The 20,512-nt window shown below is 49.7% G+C and overlaps 1 protein-coding gene across 9 annotated transcripts in view; it reads right to left on the reverse strand.

Annotated features, from left to right (window-relative positions):
- ARHGAP32 (Rho GTPase activating protein 32) overlaps positions 1–20,512 on the reverse strand; it is a 238,680-nt gene that overhangs the window by 22,534 nt on the left and 195,634 nt on the right. For all 9 annotated transcript variants that reach the window (XM_039721962.1, XM_039721970.1, XM_039721965.1 and 6 more), the window contains one exon: positions 14,197–14,346. In XM_039721962.1, coding sequence (XP_039577896.1) covers positions 14,197–14,346 — 150 coding nt within the window. The remainder of the gene's footprint in view (positions 1–14,196; positions 14,347–20,512) is intronic.

A 20,512-nucleotide genomic window follows, 5' to 3' on the forward strand; every position in this document is an offset into this window, starting at 1 on the left:
TCCTCCTGCCAGCCAGCTTTTTGCAGCAGCTCCTCTGCTGATCTCAGTGTGTTCTTTAGATGCCAGGTCTGATCAGTGTGCACGTGACACCGATGCCAAGCAGGTCATGTGGCAAATCCCCTTACACCACAGCAAATGCCATCTGCCAGGCAGCGTGTTCCCAAGTGCTGCTGCACTTGGATGCTCCGTGCTCCCGCCAGCCTCCACAAGGCTGCTTCCCCAGCCTGCAGCAAACCCTCACAGCTGAGGAAAGGCTCATTTCAGAGGGCTCCCTGGAAACCAGCAGGTGTATCCAGGATAAGGCACGTCTGCTGCACGCTGGAGCACAGGACACGGTGAGAGCTGTAAATCCTGCAGCACGTCACCCACAGGCTCAGCGGGAGCAGATTAGACCCTGCACCTGGAATGCTCCAAGGCACCCAGAGACAGCCAGAACTGAGCCAGCCAAGTTCCAGCATTACATTCCCAGGGATGTACAGCAGTTCTCACCATTTTCCCATTGGGGCAGACTTTGAGGCAAGCAGAGTCCTTGTACATTAAGCCAAGAGCCTTGGGAACCAAGAGCTGCTTTCTGAGGAACAAAAACCAGTGGAGGTGAAGCCTTGTGCTACCTCAGCATCCAGGAGCTCCAAGGAGGACCACAGCTGATGGCTTCAGGAACCAACAGACACACCCTGAACCTGGGAAAGCTGGGAAAGGCAACAGGTTCTCACTGAACACACACCCAGGACACGCTGGGAACACATCCATCAGTCACGCACAAGGACAGATCCAAGCAGAGCAGGTGGAACACGAGGCCAGAAATTCTCATATTGTCTCAAAAACACTTCTGGAGGACAACACTTAAGCCTTTATTCAAATAGACTCAACACCTCTTGAAGGAGAAATTTTTTAAGGCTGGAAGTGGACAGGGAAGGAGTTCTATCCTACTCAAGCAATGGCCAGAAAGGGCTGAAGTGTGCATTGTAGCAGAGGTGGAACAGCTCCATCCCGTGCAGCAAAGGACAAGGCTCTGTGTGCTGACACAGCCAGTGGTGCTTGTCCTCTGTGGGAGAACACCCCAGACTGCCAGACACAGCTGAAGCAAGACCCCACTGGATGTCCCTGCATGTCTGTCCCACAACCACCTCTTACAATGGGCCAGAGATCTCAGACCCCACCAGTGACCTGCACGGGGCTGAGCCTCCATCAGCAGCATTTCCTGCATCCAGGAGTCCCAGAGGATTGGGCAAAGGAGTCTGCCCAAGCTTGGAAGTGCTGTGGCAAGATCTGCTAAAGCTGCAAATCCCAAAGACCTTAATGATCCCTACTGCAACAACAGGAAAGGTCCCCTGGAATCAGCAGAGCCTGCTAAATAAGTAAATCAAAATGTAAATAATAAACAGGCAAATAAATAAAGAAGCAAACACACCAAGAGGCAGATAAACAGCACTCTCCCTGCCTGCCCCATTCCCATCAGGAAACCTGGAGTGACAGTGGAGCAGGGCAGGGGAGCCAAAGGGAATGCAAGGGCTACAGCACCAATGCTCTGCCTAAAGTTCTCTTCTGTCATGCCTGGGCACAGTGAGAGTAATTAACATACCCTGGAAAGATCCCAGCAGGCTTGTTCCAAGCATCTCCTCATCTGGTTACCAGGACGATCTGTTCTTTAAGCTAAATATACCATACCAGCACCACGGATATTTTGGGGGAATTCTGCAGGGTTGGAGAAGAGACTGAAATTCAAGTAGGGCTAAAATTGTACCTGAGGGGCCTTTGCGGGAATGGTGACTTCATTTTTCAGATTTCTGAACAGAGATGACACCTGGCCACTGGGTGTGTGTTTAACCTCCCTCTGCCCTTTGAATCCCCAGCCCTTCAGTACCCATTTTAGAGATGTACACCCACACATGGAGGGAATAGTCACTGCTCCCTCAGAAGGAAAAGGCAGGATGACAGCACAAGACTTAATTTTGCAAATTGTCAAGTGTGCCCAGACCAACACGTACAGCAGCTTCTGACACCACACTGTGGCTTTTTCAGGTACCGTGTCCATCTGCTGCAGAAATCCTTCCCCTGCAGGTGAACTTCTCAGGTCAGGAACTGATTTTGGCTTCCAGATCCCAAGCCACAACCCAGATTTGAACCAGACAGGTATCTCAGCAGGGAACCAAAGGAGATTTCCTCTCACAGGATACACCAGCAGCAACACTAAAGTTCTACTAATGGCAGTTAATTACTGTGGTTTCCTGCAATTACAACAGCCAGACTCGATACACACGTGGTTTGCATTAGGAGCCATAAAGGCCCACCTGGGTCAGCACCCGGCTCCTGGCAGTGCTCAGGAGCTTTGGGAAAGGCAGGAGGAGGGAGCAAGTGACACTCAGTGCATTCCTGCAGCCCCATCCAGGGAACTGGGTCAGGGAACCTCTGAGCCCACAACTGGTGCCTGGCTCATCCAGCCGAGCACACAGCCCTTGCCAGGGCCACATTCTCAGGCAAGTAACAAAAGTCACAGATCCTCAGTGGGACTTTAGTCCTCTTCTGAGCCATGGGGTCTTCAGGCAGGACTCCAGAAAACCTCCCAGCAGTGCAGCTGCTGCCTCAGCTGCAGGCAGCTAAAATGCACTGCCAGGTGCTGCCTGGGAACACCCAGCTGTGCATGGACACTGCACATGCCTCCCACTGTGAAACAACCACCCCTCCCTCCTTCCAACACCTCCAACATCAGGTGCTTCCAGGAGACAAAGTGCAAAGGGCTGGAAATGTGGATGCCTCACCAAAGGGGACTCCAGCACATTTCATCATCACAGCAGCCAAAGGAATTAATTCAAGTCCTTCCAAAGCATCTCTCAGCTGGTTTGAAAGGTTTATTGCATCTCCGAGGGCTCGTTAACTGCTTAATTCTCTGCCATTAAGAGGAAGCAGAAATTCTACGGTTCTCATTCTGAAAAACATTTTGATTAATCCTCACATGAGGCATATTTCCTTTCCTATCATCTTGTTGGGTGGGGTTTTCTTTTTTAATATTTTGTAATGTTCCCTCCCTGGGCTTTGAGAGGCTTGCTTGTGTTGTATATTATTTTATTTTATTTTATTAGCACGTTATTGGAACCAGAAGTGTTTGTTCAGCCCAGAGCACGAGGCCTCCCAGCAAGCCCCCCTCTAGCACTGGCATTTTCCCAAATACATCAGTGGGGTGCAGGTCCCACAGGCCAGGCCCTGGGGCTGAACAATGGCTCAGAGCACCTGGGCTGCTGCTCCTCACTGAATTCCACACATAGCAATCCCCCAGGGGAGCTCAGCCTCCAGGAGCATGGAAAACAGACTGCACAAAGCTCTGCCTCAGCAGAGGTGACAACCAGCAGACCTGGGACACACATGGAAAATCCAGACCTGAGCAACAGAAGGTTAAAGGCTGTTTTGAGCCACCAGGACAGAAACCGGAACAACCAGGCATCAGATAAAATGCAGGTGGAGAAGCTCACCCTTGGTTGTCCAGGCTGCCTTTGGGAACAGCAGGGAAGGACAGGCAGGGGAAAAGGCAGCAGAAGACACACACCCAGCACAGCACAAACAGTGCCACTGCAGCAGCATGAGCCCCTTTCTTGGAATTCTGTGCCTGGCCAAGACTGACAACTTCCAAATATCTAGAATTAGCCACATAAATCCCAACTCCCGTGCCATTAATGGGGGATGTAAAAACCTAAAAGGGAATATCCCCTCTTGAAGAAATACAGTTGCTTTTACTCCAAAAATTTCCTATTTTAACTTAATTTCAGAACCACTAAGGTTGGAAAAGACCTCTAAGATCAAGGCCATTTTCCAAAAAACTTGGAAATATATTTCCTTCAAAATATTTCCTTAAAAAACCAAAACAGTATAAACCCTGTAATATGTGACTGTGACTTTTAAATTGCTAATTTCTGAAGCTCTTCCCTCCACCTTAGTTACACAAAGGTGTGAAGCAGCAGAGGAGAGAGATTAAGGATTTTCTCTTTATTGTTGCACAGGAGCTCTGTGTCACACAATACTGTTCCTGCACATGCCATTCCACAGGCACACCAACCCCACCAGCCCCTGCACATTCAGAAAAACATCAAACTTTCAAAGACTCTCTTCTCAGGACTTCTGCCTCACTTTTGTCTCATTCCTAAATCTCTGTCCTCCTGTGTGAACCACCAAGAGAAATACAAGTCCAACCAAACAGACACTTTCCTTCCTTTCCAAGATGCTCAAGGCCTGGATGTCTGTTGGATGGTCTTGTTTAATCTGAGATCCCTTGGACGAGGACACGAGGCTTGACTCCATTTTCATCAGAAGGCTGATTTATTATGTTATATATTATACTAAAATACTACATTACAACTATACTAAAAAGAACAGAGAGAAGAAGATCACAAGGCTACAAAGACAAGAATAATATAGGAATGAATAACAAAAATCCTGTGACTGCTCACAGCCTTGGCACAGGTGGCTGTGATTGGTCACTAATTGAAAACAATCCACATGGACCAGTGGAAGATGCACCTGTGGCCTTCCACAGCAGCAGACAGTTATTGTTTACATTTCTTTCCTGAGGCTCTCAGCTCCTCAGGACAGGAAAAATCCTAGCAGAGGCTTTTTCACTAAAATATCATGGCAACAGGATGGGGCTTGGAGCAACCTGGTCTAGTGGAAGGAGTCCTTGCCTGTGGCAGTGGGTGGGATTTGAGGTCCCTTCCAACCCAAACCAGTCTGGGATTCCATGATTCTTCAACCCCTTCCCCTCATTTCCAGGCTGTGAGCCACACTGACATTACCCACACTGGGGATGAGCTGTGTAAAGTCCAAGCTGCCCCAGTTCCTGGTCCCAGAACACACACAGCTCTGATCTGGAGTGGGACTTTTGCACTTGGGAGAGTTCAGCCACGGCAGAACAAAGCACAACCCCTGAGCTGGATCCCTGACCCAGGCAGAGCTCAGAGGGAGCAGCACTGGACTCTGCTTCCCCAGCCTGGAATTCTTTTATGGCAGCTCAGCCAGGACTGTGGAAAGCAAAGTGCAAAGTTCAGGCCTGGAGAAGAGAAATCCCCCTGGGTTGCACCAGGCAGGGCAGCTCACTAGCCACGTCTGTCAGGTCCTGGCAGATCAGCAACATTCCCCTGGCTGTGCCAGGACAGCCTGGCATCTGAGGGCTGCAGGGGACCTCCCTGCCCACTAGCCATGATGGAGATGTTGTACAGCCAATCCCTATCCCAGGCTGCACCCACCCATTTCCCAGAGCTCAGGTTTAATTTGTTTTAATACAAAGTATCGCAGAATCATTAAGGTGGAAAAGCCTCTAAGATTGAGTCCAACTGCTCTCCCAGCACTGCCATGGCTGAACCATGTCCCCAAGTGCCACAACCCCACAGCCTTTAAATCCCTGGGCAGCCTGAGCAGTTCCAATGCTTGACAGCTCCTTCAGTGAATATCCAACAAGACACTAATAAAGCTCAGATTTGGCCAGTGTGCTGGAGCTTTTTTGTTTAGACCAGCTACACTCCCTCCAATAAAATGAGAGGGGGGAAAGTTTCCCCATGCTAACAGCAGCAGGATAAGAGCACAAGCAATTCCTGTACTGCCTTTGACATTTTTCCTCATGTTTGTTCCCCCCACAGCTGTAGTGTTTCGAAATGCAAATTAATTTTCAACTCCCAGCTGTCCTCAGGGTCACTCAAGCACAAAGAATCCTCCCCTTGCAGATGCAGGCAGGGCAAGGGAGAAGGGGACAGACAAACTGGGTCTTTTTTAACAGCAGAGGCTTGTGTTCCCTGCCCAGCAACCCCAAGGATGCCCCCCCCCAAACAAGGGATTCTCCACAGGGATACCATGCACCCCTTTGTAATGCTGACCCCACACCCAATAATCTTGAGTTCCAGCAACTCACAGGGCAGATGGTGAAGCAATAACAGTGCCTGTTGTGGTTGGAAATTTGCCCAAAATAACTCAAAACTATTGGCCTTGAAAGTATCAACTTGTGTCCAGTTAGTCTGTGCAGCAGAGAATACATCTGCAGCAAGGGGAGTTCTCTACTCATCTCCAATTTGGGTCAACTGTTCCCTTTTTTTCCCAGGCTGCTGGATCTGCCTTTGATGTCACACAGAGACACTCCTTGCCACATCCAGGGGGACTTCAGGCACCTAAAGCACTCTTCACAAAACACAATTCAGCGTCAGAAATGTTCAGATTTGGGATGCAAACCCAACCCGAGGAGCACAATAAATACAGGGGGAACACACAGGTAAATTTTCTTGATTTTTACAGACGTTCACAACTGGATGCCATGTACCAGCTTGTGCTGGCACTTAGATAAATACTGTTGGGTATTTCTATTCCACTCCTAATCTCCCAAGTACCTCCTGGGTATTAGGAATTTACCTTGTGGCACCTTGGGGGCAGATATGGGTTATTAGTTTGATTGTACAAGCCTGGAGATGGAATGGGAGATAACAAACGAGTTCCCCAAGGCCAAAACTTTGTGGCAGGGACAGGTTTGAGTTCCCATCTCAGGGCCAGAACTCTGAGTGCAGCTGTGACCACTGACTGCCCGAGTCCTTTGGAGATTGATTTTGACTTTAAAAATTACTATAAATCAGGAAATACCAAAAGGAAACTGGTCTTGGCATGTTTGAGGCTGCCTTGGTTTCAATATACTGCCAATTCAATTACAAACAGGACAGTCGGGACAGCAGGATGGAGGGAAGGGGATGGCTAAGATTACCTGGCATCCCAGAGGTTTTGAAGCCACAGCAGCTCCACAGAATTCCTGTCCCAGAGAGCAACTTTAAAACCTTTTCTCCCTCATTTACACTGTGTGTACACAGGGCTGTGCACAACAGGGACTCAGGTGCAAGTGAAAATGCTGACACAGGCCAGTGTTTCCTCCGTGTGTGACAGAAAACTGTTTATAGATACACAAATACTACTGAGGGAGGCAGAGCAGGAGGATTTCCAGTGTCCCCAGTTAGGTGGCCTCGTCAGGAAACAAGATCCACCCCTGATTTGTGAACTGCAGCTCTATATATAAACAACCAAGCCCAGGTACACAGGAGAGCATTACAGAAATTACAGGATGAGTAAGGATGCATTGTTTATCCTGCTCAATGGAGAAGTCAGGCTCCCCTTTTTTAAAATAACACCTGGAATAGGGTAGAGAAGGTGAATCACCTCCAGATATCCCCATCTGCAAGCATAACAAGCATAAAGGAGGCAGGGACTTGCCAAAGTCACACAAGAAATGTCTCAGCAGAAAAGAGAATTGCAAACAAAATCTTCAGAACTCTGGGTTGTGTCCTAATCACAAACTGCTTCAGGCATATAAATGCTTAAAAATAGAGACAGAAGGAAAACTGGGATAGCAGGATGCCAGAGCTGAACCTGCTTGGAGGTTTGAAACTTTTCAGTTCACATCCCAACTTGTCAGCTTGGATACTCTGAAAATACCTACTGAAAGCACAAAAATGCCCCAGGGGTTCATTCCCAGAGTGAGCACATCTAACACAACCCCCAGCCTCATGCAGAGCCAACACTGCCTCCCGTGCTGGAATGGCTGTGGCCCATGTCACCATTCTGAGGGAAATGTCACATGCACGTCACACAACACCAACACCTCAATAAACCTTTGAACAGGAACAAGTTGTTATTGCCTGAACAAACCCATTGATGTGGCAGCAAACATTCAAGGCATAACAATTCCAAACATACCTGGGAATCACAGGCCACGCTGCTGAGCTGCCACAGAACTCCATGGAGCTGCAGGTAAAAACTGAGGGGCTATTTCACATGGAAACTCTGCAAATATTCCAATGTCTTTCTGAAGAGAAAAGCTTGGAGCAAAGCCATCACGAGCAGGGATTGCACCTGGGGCATCAGAACACTGATGTTTGGGTTGGAAGGGACCTTAAAGCTCGCTCAGTCTATCCCTGCCATAGACAGGGATAGGGCAGTAACAGGGAATGGGAACTGGTTACATTCACTCTCTTGGGAGTTTAAACAGCAAGAAAAACTGAAATTATTTAATCTGTAAGACTCCACTGTCCCAAATTCCCAGTCAAGGCTTCCTTCAGGATGGCAAGGATTCCAAGCCAGCCAGGCAGCCTTTTATTATAATTGCAATTCTGAGCTGGTAAAAGGGGCTCCTCACATCAATACCAGGAGCCAAAGGGGTGACACAGATTGCCAAACCTGTGCTTGAGCTAAGGGGAACCAGGCCAAGAGACTGCAAGAGCTCATTCTTTGTGTTTCTCTGTCCTGGTAACAGTTCCCTCTATACCCAACTCTGACATAAATTACTGTCAGGCAAAACCATTACCCAGCAGCAGGGTGGGGATGGCTCCAAGGGATGGATAACTCCAGAGGACCCCAAACAAGCCATGATGTCAGCAGGAACCCCAAGGTGCTGCTATGGACCTTTCTGAAGAGCATCAGAACCAGCTGAGGAGAATAAAACCATCCCTGGCAAACACTTGCTGCTCCTGTGCAGTGTAGAAAAGGATGCAGATCCCTTATCTGCTATTTTCTGCTATTCTCTTCCACTTTATTTTTCATTTAATTCTACCCACTTGTCCAAATTAATTCTGAATAAATGTGGAGAACTGGAAATACAGGAAGGACACAGAGCAGGATCAGGTGAGTTAGTGAAGTTTGTCTCTTGCAGACATTTACATCTTCAGCAGAAGTCAATGCCTCTTGCTGACCACATGGCACAGGCACTTTATAACAATTAAAAAATCATGCATAGATCCTTCACTATAGTAAAGTTTTCAACTAAAAATTCCATTTGTGAATGTATCTTTTCCAGTGATGGGAGCTGATGATGTATGAATGTGACAAATGCATAAAGAGGCACAACGAAAGCCTCGTACCATTATCCTACAAAACCATCTGTGGGTACAGCAGGTTGTATGATGGATTATCTCTGGAGGTGGGTCTGTGACACCACCTCACTGGGGGACCCCAGGGCTGGCTTGTGCTTCAGTCCAATTGCTGAGGGAGAAAGGATCATTTCCAACAAGTGACAGGAACACTTCAGGCTTGGAAGAACACACGGTGTCCCCGTGCTCTGCAGTCCGAGCAACCCCAGCACATGAGCCCAGCAGTATTTGAATAAGAAGCACATTGTAAAGTAACCCCTCACGTGCAGCAGCTCAGGAGTCCCTCACTCGCAGAACAGCAAAGTGGCTTTTGGTGGGTGCAGGCCCCTCCTGCTGGGTACTGAGCCACCCTGGCCTGTGCTGGCCCGTCCCACCCCTCAGAGCAGCCCAGCCCTGCCTGCGCTCCCTGTGGGCATTGTGGCTCCATCTGATTCCTTGTCCCTCCATCGGCTCTTCAAGAACATGCCCAGCTCCATGTACCCCCTCACTCCCACCCCTGTCACACCCCAGGAGCTGTGGGGAGCTTCCTGGCCAAACATTCCAAGGCAGGAACCAGGGCATGGTGCAGCTGCTGCAATGCAGCACTCCACCAGCTCCCACTCTCCACAAACATCCTCTGCCAGCACAATCCTGCTAATTGGGGTCGGGCTAAATTTAAGTTCTATTTAGTTTCCTTGAAGAGAGAAAAACTTGAGGGAAAAAAAAAAGAATCTCTGCCTACAAAGGGAAAAAGAACAAGGTCTCTTCAGGAGGCAGAGATTGGAATGGATTTGCTGTATCTCACATCTCCATAAAATTGTGACAGGACATGGGGAATGGCCTGAGCCATGTTAGAGGAAGTTTAGGTTGGATACTGGGAAAAGTTTTTCCCCCAGAGGGGCTGGCACTGCCCAGGCTCCCCAGGGAATGGGCACGGCCCCAAGGCTGCCAGAGCTCCAGGAGCCTTTGGACAGCACTGCCAGGGATGCCCAGGGTGGGGTTGTTGGGGGTCTGTGCAGGGGCCAGGAGTTGGGCTAGATGATCCTGTGGGTCTTTCCCAACTGGGAATGCCCCCTGAATTTGTAAAACAAACCAGCAAGGCAGGTGGCAACTGCACCAACCCAACTGGGAGCATTTCTGAGTGCAATGGAGAAACAGCAACTCCCTGCTGAGCCTGGTCTGCTGCCAAGTGACGCTTCCCTGGCAGGGAAGCATCCCAAGCCCAGCAGGAGCCAAGAGATGAGTAAAGCACTGGATGGGATGCAGACAGGACCCTTCAGGCAGGCTCCATGGGGTGTCTGGAGCTGACTGGAGAAATATTGTGCAAACCAACATACTTGAAGGGAGCATTACCACAGGCTCTGCCAACAGAGAAGTCCAAAATCCCTCATATCAAAACTGGTTTTACTCCTGCAGGTCCCAGCCCATCATTCAGTGCTGACATGTGACAACCCTGCTGAGACTTTCACTGGAAGCAACACACCTATGCATACCCAGCCCCATGCCCAGGAGCCTTGTGACTCCCAATTCCCTCTTTCCCAAGCAGCTTGGAGCACAGATAATTTTGAAAAAGAATCCTGTGATCTGCCCATGACTCAGAACCTCACCAAAGAGACTGGACAGCAATGCTTCCTTCCCTCTTTTCCCTTCTCTCCAATGGCCTTTGGGGAAGGACTGCTTGGCACCCCATGGAGGTGTAACTCTTACACTGGAAGGGCTCCAGTGCTGTTTGGACAGATCAGAGTGTCAGCACAAACCAAACTGGAACTGAAAAGCAAACACACCAAATCCAACCCCGAGAACACTGCCCAGCACTCACCACAGTCCCCACCATGAATCACCAGAAACAGAGGAGAGTTTAGAGTGCACTGCTCGTCCCTCACACTTGTTAAATCCCCACCTCCCTCCCTGCAGCTGCTCAGCACTCCTGCTCAGACCCACACTGAAATGTGTGGCAAATGGGAAATGACAAGGCACACCCTCCCCAGGGCAGCAGCACCACCAGCCTGCTGTGCACTCCTCCTGGCTTCCCCAGACACCCTGCCCCAGGGAGAAACCTGGGCACAGACAGATCATATCCTGATCCTCAGAGCTGCAGGTTCTGTCCTGCCAGCCTGGGAGGCACCTCCCAGCAGGGAGAGCATGGCCTCACCTTGGGCACAGGCCCATCCCAAAAACTCGATGCCACAATGGCACACGTGGTTTGCATTAGGAGCCATAAAGGCCCACCTGGGTCAGCACCCGGCTCCTGGCAGTGCTCAGGAGCTTTGGGAAAGGCAGGAGGAGGGAGCAAGTGACACTCAGTGCATTCCTGCAGCCCCATCCAGGGAACTGGGTCAGGGAACCTCTGAGCCCACAACTGGTGCCTGGCTCATCCAGCCGAGCACACAGCCCTTGCCAGGGCCACATTCTCAGGCAAGTAACAAAAGTCACAGATCCTCAGTGGGACTTTAGTCCTCTTCTGAGCCATGGGGTCTTCAGGCAGGACTCCAGAAAACCTCCCAGCAGTGCAGCTGCTGCCTCAGCTGCAGGCAGCTAAAATGCACTGCCAGGTGCTGCCTGGGAACACCCAGCTCAGATAACCACAAAATGCTCTGCTAGGTCAGGGCTCGGCAAGTGCAGCACATGGAGCTTTGCAGGATGGCACCCTGGGGCTCCTGCTCCCTAACAGCAAACCAGGGCACAACCCTGCATCACTGTCCTGTGCATCCCATGCCAAATTTATCCTCCTCCTGACAGCAGCTCGGAGGATGCAGAACGAGGGATTACTTGCTGAGCCCACAGAAAGACAAGGTACTGCAGTAAGTGAAACATCTCCTCTGTGTTTGTAAATCCCCTCTGGGTACACAACAAACACGTTCTTCTCCTCACTAAGCAATCTGAGCCAGTTGCCTCGGTGCAGGGTTTATTAAAAAATGCTACACTTTTTGCAGTTTTTGTCCTTATCCCTTTTATTCTCTCATTCTGCTTCCCACTCACTAAGATTGAGCACAGTTTCAGAGATTCCTGACTACAGAATTTAGGCTGCTCATGTTGTTTCTCAGCAAATTCTTGAAAATTTGTCATCATCACAAAGATGATAACTAAGAAAATTCTTAGCATAACTCCAGTTTGTTTCAGTATTGCATTTTTGAGGTGCACACGTTGCCTTGTCACTCACTGCAATCACTAGGGATGGTGGCATTTGCTCCTTCAACCCCAATAAATATTTTTGGGGATAGGACATTGACCCAACAAAACCATCACAAGCTTAAGCAAATCAATGAACGTAATAGGTTTTTTTCCTTCTTCTGAACTCCCATGTTCTAGGTTGTGATTCCAAAGTATCACCAGCAGGTACCACGCTCAGCCACAGCGTGCTCTGAGCTCCTGCAAGAAGCACTTGATGTTCTGATTATGAGAAGCAGCTTTTTAAATTCACCTCAGGCCCCTTTCAGCAGGTCAGCACTGTGAGACGCTCCAGGACTGAGCTACAGTAATGCTACAGGAGGAGGGAATCTTAAAATGCTGTGCATGCACAGACCCAGAAATGTCTCCACGAGCCCCATCCTGGGGATTACATTGCTTGGAATGCAGGTCAGGGAGCTGAATCACATGGAAAACAATCCTGCTGTGGGAAATGGAGTCATGCCCCTGTTGGCAACACTCAAATTGGATCTGCTTCACTCCAGGGAGTTAGGAAAGGGTTATTAAATGGAGGGTGAAAGCAGCTGGTGACTCCTGAGCTGAGGGGCCTCATTAGCACAGCTCAGTCAGTGTCACCCCAATGTGTGGGATGGTGGGGAGAGACCAGGACAAGGACAGAGCTCCCAGAGACTGTCAAACAAGAACCTCCAGTGGAGTTCAAGTAGTTTAGTTCAGCTCAGGATGTGTCTTTGAATGGTAAATAAACCACCCCTTGAAGCCAGGGGAAGCAGTCAGTGCAGAGGGCAGGGAAAAGCTTTGGCCATAGCTGACTTGTGCCTAAGGAAAACAGAGAGAAGGAGGGCTGGGGTGGGAGGGAATTCCCTCCTGCCCATCAGTGAGCTCATTCTGCTCTCATGGCTCCTGCCCTCAGGAATGCTCCCACAGCACACACACAAAACCAGCTCCAGAGCCACCTGGTGCTGTGAATTACCTACTCCTGATGCAGTTCCACATAGGTCAGCGCCTGTTCCTGACTCCAACCATCTCTGGTGCTTTGCAAGCCCCAATAAGGATCTCTGCTGGCTCCAACTGAGCCCATGAGCCTTGCCACAGCTCTGACTCCATAAGGATAAGCACATGCTCTGCACCAGCTGGCAGAGAAACACTTTTATGTGAGGTGAGGGAGTGCACATCTCTGTTACCAACCAAATCAGCTGGAAAAACAGCAAGAAATGCCTCCCTGCCCTTTGCCAGCCCTTTCACAAAAGGCATTTGGACGAACTAGAAGTCTGAAAACTCACTGAAAACTTTTAACAGAGAAACTCCTTTCTGGCCCCACACATCCTGTCAATTCTCCCTCTGCCTGCACACAAAAGATGGCAGACACCAGATGGACAACTCTGGCACAAGGGATCTGCTGCAAAGCCACCCAACAGATCCCATCACTGCTTTCCTGATGGCCTTAACTCCTGGGCAAACCACCTACAGCCCACAGCTGCTCCAGGCTGCATTCCCAAACATCCCTGGGTGTGGGCTCCCGATGGGAACAGCTGAGCCTGGGGACCTGGGACAGCATCCCAGTGCTCTGGCTGCTCCTCGGCACTGCAGGAACCTGCACTGGAGGTGGCGCAGGGAAAGGACAGGAAAGAGCCCATGAAATCTTCATTCATCCCAGTAGGAGTGGTAACAATTGTGTAATTTTGTTCTTGGAATGGACAGGTTTGCACCTCTGCCTCCCTGAACTGTTGATGGGGAGGGAAAAGGCTGAATGGAGAGGAAAAGTCAGCTGTGAGGAAACACACTATCCAGTTAATTCCTGTAAATCCTGTGAAATCCAAGGAAAAGGCAGATGAAGGATTTACCATGCAAATTGTGCTAGAATCATACAAAGGTACTGAGTTAAGAGAAATGAAGGGGTTTAACATGCCTGTTAATTAATCATTGACACTGACATACAAATAAAGCCTATATTCCTGGAAAAAAAATTGAAGACTTATAGAGTTTGAAAACCCATCTGCAGCCACCTTCAGTGCTCCCACACTGAACCATGACGCTTCCCACCTCGAAGCACAATGTTTGCTTCTCATTAGCCTCAGTTTCCCATTCAGCCACGGATTTGAGCCACACATTTGTCTCCCAGCACCACCCTGAACAGCCACGATCACCCTGACAAATTCCCAAGAGAGGAAGAGCTCAGGAGCAGGTTGCTTCTTACCATCATGGCCAGAGTTGAGCAGGTGCTCCCCCAGGTCACAGCCAAACACCCTTTCCTTGAGGATCCCCCGCTGTTTCAGTTTCTGTTTCGTTGGGCGCGACTTCATGAATGTCCGGAGGAAGGTGATGAGCTTCCCGTGCTTCTTCGACACTGCACAAGACAAGGAACAACCAGCTCATTCCACACCTGGCAGCCACTGAGCAGAACTCCTTCTACAGAGCATGCAAGAACAGTAGTAGCATTAATACCAATTATTTACAGGAACAGATTTCCCAAGTTTGACACTAAACAGACACTTGGCTTTTGTCCCAGCCCTTGGCTAGTGCGGAGTTACCAGGAGCGAGCTGGAATGGAAGGACTAACACAAAGACACATTTCCTGCAGAGTAGCTTCAGGCAAGAGCCACCTGGAAGGCTGATGGGACCTGGGACAGCATCCCAGCTGATGGTGGGCAGCACCTGGGAGAGGCAATTTCATCTCTGGGAAAGGGAATGAGGCTCAGCTGAGAAATCTGGTAATCTCCTGTGCAAACCAGTGTGTAACCTACGAACAGAAATAAAGCTTTGTGACCGGCCCTTGCTCTCGCCTGAGGCCCCTGCAGAACAAAGGGCTGGCTATAATCTGTGAGGCTGAGCAGGCAGAGCTCCCTCAGAGCCCAACCTGCCTTCCCAGCACACCAGGGCCTCACTGCCCCTCACTGCACCTGCACAGGCACCAGCCTAGAGCCTCAGCAGCTCCGTTCTCAAGCTATCACAAAATAAAACCAGACTCACAGGGTCACTTACAGAGGTTGGAAAAGCCCTCCAAGGCTACCCAATCCAACCTGTGCCAATTCCCCACCCTGTCACTGTGCCCAGAGGACTGAGCACCACATCCAGGTGTCCCCTGGACACCTCTAGGGATGGGGACTCCACAACCGAGCCCACTGAACAGGTCACAAAGGCAGCTGATGGAAGAGATGCAGTTTATCCTCTCCAGAATGAACACAAGCAACCTCCAAAGGCGGCCCAGGAGCCGCCTTCCAACCTCCTGCTCTTCCCTCTGGGCTGTGCTGGGGAAACTCTGGTCCCTCTGCTGAATCCACCTGCTCAGGAGCTGAACCGCAGCGCAAGGCAAAGGAGAGCAGTGGGTGACAGCAATGACCTGGCCCTGGCAGGAGGGGCCGGCTCAGGTTGAATGGGAGCAGAACAATGCCATGGAATGTCAATGTTCCTCCAGAGGCCCTCAGAGCCTCCCCAACAAAGGTGCCATTGTGTACACGATTTAAAAGCAGTTTAATTCAACGGAAGAGCTCTACTGAAGGGAACAAACTGCTGGGTACAAAGGGTGTCCTTTGTGGAAGCCTTTGCAGCTCGGAAATTGTAAAGGCTCCTGCAGCAGCAGCAATCACCCTGCCCTGCTCCTCCCTCTCATCCCAGGCAGGAAAGGCAAGAACCCTGTATTCCACCTGCACTAATACTGCACAAATACTGCAATCAGCAGAGGAACACCTTCCACAGCAGCGAAGATCCCTGGGGACAAAGGTTCATCCCTTCAGTGTCACCTCTGCTGCCCAATGAAATGTGAACTACAGAGAGCTGCTCTGAAACTGGGACTCAGCAAAGCAGAGATGGATGGGCACTGCTTCACTCAGGGGGCTCTTCAAGCAGGGAACATGAAAAACCTTGTCCCAAGATCGTGGTTATACCACACAATGCTTCAGGAGCTTTAATCCCTTCACACAGCTGAATATTTCTCCTTCCATTTTACCAGACATTGACACAGTCCCTCTATTGATATATGTAATAAACCTGATATATGTATATTTATATAATAAACCCAATTCCACTGACCTTAACAAATTTGTACTGATGTGAGGAAAGCAAATGTCTCCTTCTGCACAAAGTCCCCTGTAGCAGTACAACACCAAACTGATCCTCAGCACCATCTGAATACCTGAAATCCCAAAATCCCCACCAAACCCCACATCTGCATCCTCAGCAATCAAACTCCATTTATTTAACAACCACAGGAGCCTTAAGCATGACAAAGTGTGGCTGTGGGGGCTTTAATTAAAGGAGTGTTTGCAGTTTGATGGGGTTTTTTAATTGCCCGCAATAAAGGAACAGATTGTGCTGACATGCCAAAGTCAGGATGGGGTTTGGTTGTATCCATCATCACAGGAAAATAAGGGCTCATTTATCACCTCCTATCGGCCCAGCTCAAGGATAAATGGAGACAGTCTCATCCTGATTAGTGTGGAATTTCCAAGGTTAGCACCCCCGGGCTGCTGTGGTAACACCACTGGAGGTGAGAGACCTGAGACAGATGCTTTTAGAACAGGCGAACAGAGCACCTACTAATCCAAATAAAGCAGTCATTAATATGTGTTTATTCACTTGAATCAGTTCACACTCTGTGTACCATGTACTTTGCTTGACTTAATGAAAAACGAGCCAATCAGAATGGATTTTAAGTGGAGAAAAATGCATCCAATTCTAGTCCTAAAGAAATTCTACTACTAATGCAGATCAACAAGTGACTTTTTGGTGTCACCTCAGCACTAAAACCAGATAAAAAAACCAAAAAAAAACTGCAATGGGTGCACTTCCATGGTCCAAAGATGTATTTGTCTTGGTATTGGCATTACTGACCAGAAAAGTGAGCAGAGTTTTTAAAACACAGTAACTCTGTTCTGCCTTTAAGCCACTCAGTGCAGGTTAAAATAATTGTCTTGCTTTCTGCACCATTAAGCAGACTCCCACAAACTCCCTGTCACAGAGAAGTGCTGCAGCAGCCAAGGACTCTGCGAGGGCAGGTTCAGCCACCAGAAATCCCCTTGTCCCCAGCCTATGGAAGTGTCAGCATGGCTCCTTGGTGCCACAGAGCCTGCTCTGGATCACTGCCTGCTCTGCAAGCCTCTCTGAGGCTGAGCCCAGCTCCGAGGGCTGTACCCACGCAGGAATGATTCACTCGGGCTTCTGCTGGGAGGGGGAGAACAAGAGAACGGCAAGAAAATGCAAGCAGTCACCTCCCTGCTGACAGGTTATTAAGGAGAAGGAAAGCAGGTAGGTGTCTGAGCGGGAAGAGCTCTGCTCCTGAGCTGCGGGAGCTGCCTCCTGCAGCAGCAGCAGGTGGGATCCCCCCACCCCCAGGCACTACCGACCCCTGGAGCACCAGTGCATCCCCAGGGATTGACTCCTGCTCATCCTGGTTTGGGTGAGCACAGAGCCTGGCTCTTGCAGCACAGCAGAGCCAGGCTCTGGACAAGTGCCAGTGCCAAAAGCTGCCAGGAACGCTGCAAAATCGGTGTTTTCTGCTCCAAAACACCCATCCAAGGCTTCGCTGCCCACGGGTGACAGTGACAGCAGCAGCCAGCAGTGCTCTCCTGCTGCAGCACCCATAACTGCCCTGCACCCAGAACTGGTGACTGCAGGAAAACCAGGGAATCAAAACACAGAGGGTTTGGACCTGAAACAAATCTACAAGTGTTACAAACCAAGCAGATGTGCATAAAACAATTAACCCTTTCCTACCATTACTGTCCCTCTAATACAGCAGGGACATGATAGAGCTGATGCACTCACAGCTTGAGTCTCCACACAAGGTGCTCACAGAAATAAATTCGGGAACCAGCATTACTAACAGAAAATTTCAAATGGTTGCTGCTCTTTAAGTTACCAACTGAAAGCCAAACCAAACTAAACAAAAATTCTAACATTTATCCATATTACTTTCCACCTCAGACTTAACCAGTATAAAACACATTGTTTACCAAGAAATGGGAGACTTTCCTAGAAGGAGCAAGGACTGCTTTCCTCAGAAAGGCAGATTTGGCTCAATATCTTGGCCTGAAGAAGCAAAGATAAATTCTCCATCCGGTAGAGAGTGCCTGGCTGCAAAAAAACCCCAAATGAAACCCAACTGAAAAACCCCACCTGAGTCTGGACCACTTCTGAAGTTTTGCTGGCACAAATATATCAATTAGGAGCACAAAAATCTCCTCCCTCCCCCCTTGCCGTTGTAACTGTGCTGGCCAAAGCCTTTACATGGTGGGGAGGGGAGGAAGGAAAAGGATTCCTTGTGCCAGGTAGTTCATTGTGGCTTTGGGAAGCTGCCCAGTATCTCTCCCAGGAACATTTATGGATCAGGCAGTTCTGTTGCTGTTACCACCAGCATTGGTGGTGCAAGTGAGGCCCCAAATCCCCCTGACACTGGTAAAAGCTATTAAATAACAACCACTTCATTAAAAGCAAGGCTCCTTCACCCTCAGGACATGATTTCTCCAGCTTCACTGGAGAGCTGTGCCAGCCATCAGCTCCTCATCAGCTGCATGCTCTTGGTCAGCACAACTCACCCCCCGGGAGGCCCAGAGGGATCCCCTGGGATTTGCTGAGGACTCCCAAGCCTTCCTCTGAGCTCAGCCCATGGTAGCACTGCTGGGTGTCCCCACACCACAAGCTCAGCCCATGGTGGCACTGCTGGGTGTCCCCACACCGTTCCCCGAGGCTGAGCTGAGCCACTGCTGTGACCTGGATTAGGAAAAATCTGCTGCCCCTGATGCTCTTAAGGCAGAGCAGGGCCAGCCCAGGTGAGACAGCCCAGAACCGACCTGCTGCCCCTGGTCCTGATCCCTCCTGTGCCCCATGGACTCATTAGGGATGCAGTTATTTGGGATTCACAGCACAGTCCAACAGCACCACGTGGCTCAGCCCAAGCTCCACAACTGATGTCTGACCACAAAATCCTTCCCAAGACCACTGCAATATTTAATTAGAATTGCCCGAAGTGCTGCCAAGAGAAGGAAAGGTGGGATGGCAAGGAGCACTGTCTCCTGATTCCTTGGCTTTGGATCATAGAGACCAAACAGGAAAAACCCTTTTAACAAACAAATGCAGCTTACTGTGTCCCCAGATTTCTTCTGCTCAGCAAGAAAAGCCCCGTGAGACAACAAAGGCTTGGGAACAAAACACAACCCAGCCAACCCTGCAGCAGGACAGCATCTTCCAGCTGACACATCCTGCCTCTTCCCAAAGGCCAGGGGACATCCAGGCAAGTGGTGACCTGGCAAAAGATTCTAAACACAGAATCCCAGAGTGGTCTGGGCTGGAAGGGACCTTAAAGCTCATCTCGTTCCAAAATCCTGCCATGGGCTGGGACACCTCCCACTAGACCAGGTAGCTCCAAGCCCCATCCAGGACAATGGCAACTTCCTCCAGGACACCCTCCTAACCTCCCTGCCTGTTTCCCAAGCCCTCTGCCTGGTCCCTGCAGCCTCATTAGCCTCTGCCAAGAGAAAACAAGCCCCCGTTCCACAAAGAGCACCTGTCTCATTCCCTGTTGGTAGCACTAATATTTGGGGTCTGACAAAACCCCCTTCCCAGGGTAATAGCACCACTTTTTCTGATACAGGGTTAGCAAATTTGGACTCCAAGAGAATAATCTTAGAGGGTGTTTGCTGACCCACATTCCCAGCACATGGGCAGCCTGTTTGTTTCTGTTATTCCCAGTGATTTTACAGGTCACAGCACCCAGCTGGACCCCGCTGCAATGGGAGCCTGGTGCTCAGACCACAGCAACAAAATACGTGTGGCTGCAGAGCTCCACAACAATACGCAAACTGCACTGGCAGGCACAAAATCAAAGATGGACAAAGGTGTGGGAATGTCATAAAGAAAAGCAATAGAAAACAAAAGTGAAATCCATCCTCGCTTAAAGGAGATTTACAGCAAACCAGGCAAAAATTTTTCTAGGCTATTAGTCCCTCCAGAGCCATTCTTTTCTAAAATTAAACTGCTGCAGGGAGAGAAGGAGAAGCAACAGACTCTTCTGAAAAAAGAGCAGCACCAGGAATCAGGAGATGAGAAGCTGGGGTTGTTTTTGCCACATTTCCTGCGCTCCTGATTCTGCACACTCAGGATCACACTGAAGGGTGGGAGCAGAGCGAGGCCAGCTGGGTCCCCACACAGCAGCAGTCACCCTGACTCCTGCTGAAAACATCAGCCAATACACTCAATATCCATCCCCTTGCACTTGGAAAAACCCACTCTGCAGACCCACATCTCACCGAGGAGAAGTGATGCCAAGCCAAGAATTGAGTCACATCTCCCAGTTCTCTCTCATGTTCCTTAGCAACAAGACATTTTCCTCCTTCCCTCCTGCCACAGCACATTCTATTTTGGAAGCTCATTTACACAGCCCTAAAAACCCCAAGCAGAATGTGGAACCACGCACCACCAAGCACACCATTCCTTAGTCCCTGAACAGGATGCTGGGTTTGAAGAAGGACCAACCAACACAGCAATAATCTCACTAATCTCTATACTGGGCTCCCTCA

This window comes from Passer montanus, unplaced genomic scaffold, assembly GCF_014805655.1.
Source record: "Passer montanus isolate IOZ18808 unplaced genomic scaffold, ASM1480565v1 scaffold47, whole genome shotgun sequence".
NCBI lineage: Eukaryota > Metazoa > Chordata > Aves > Passeriformes > Passeridae > Passer > Passer montanus.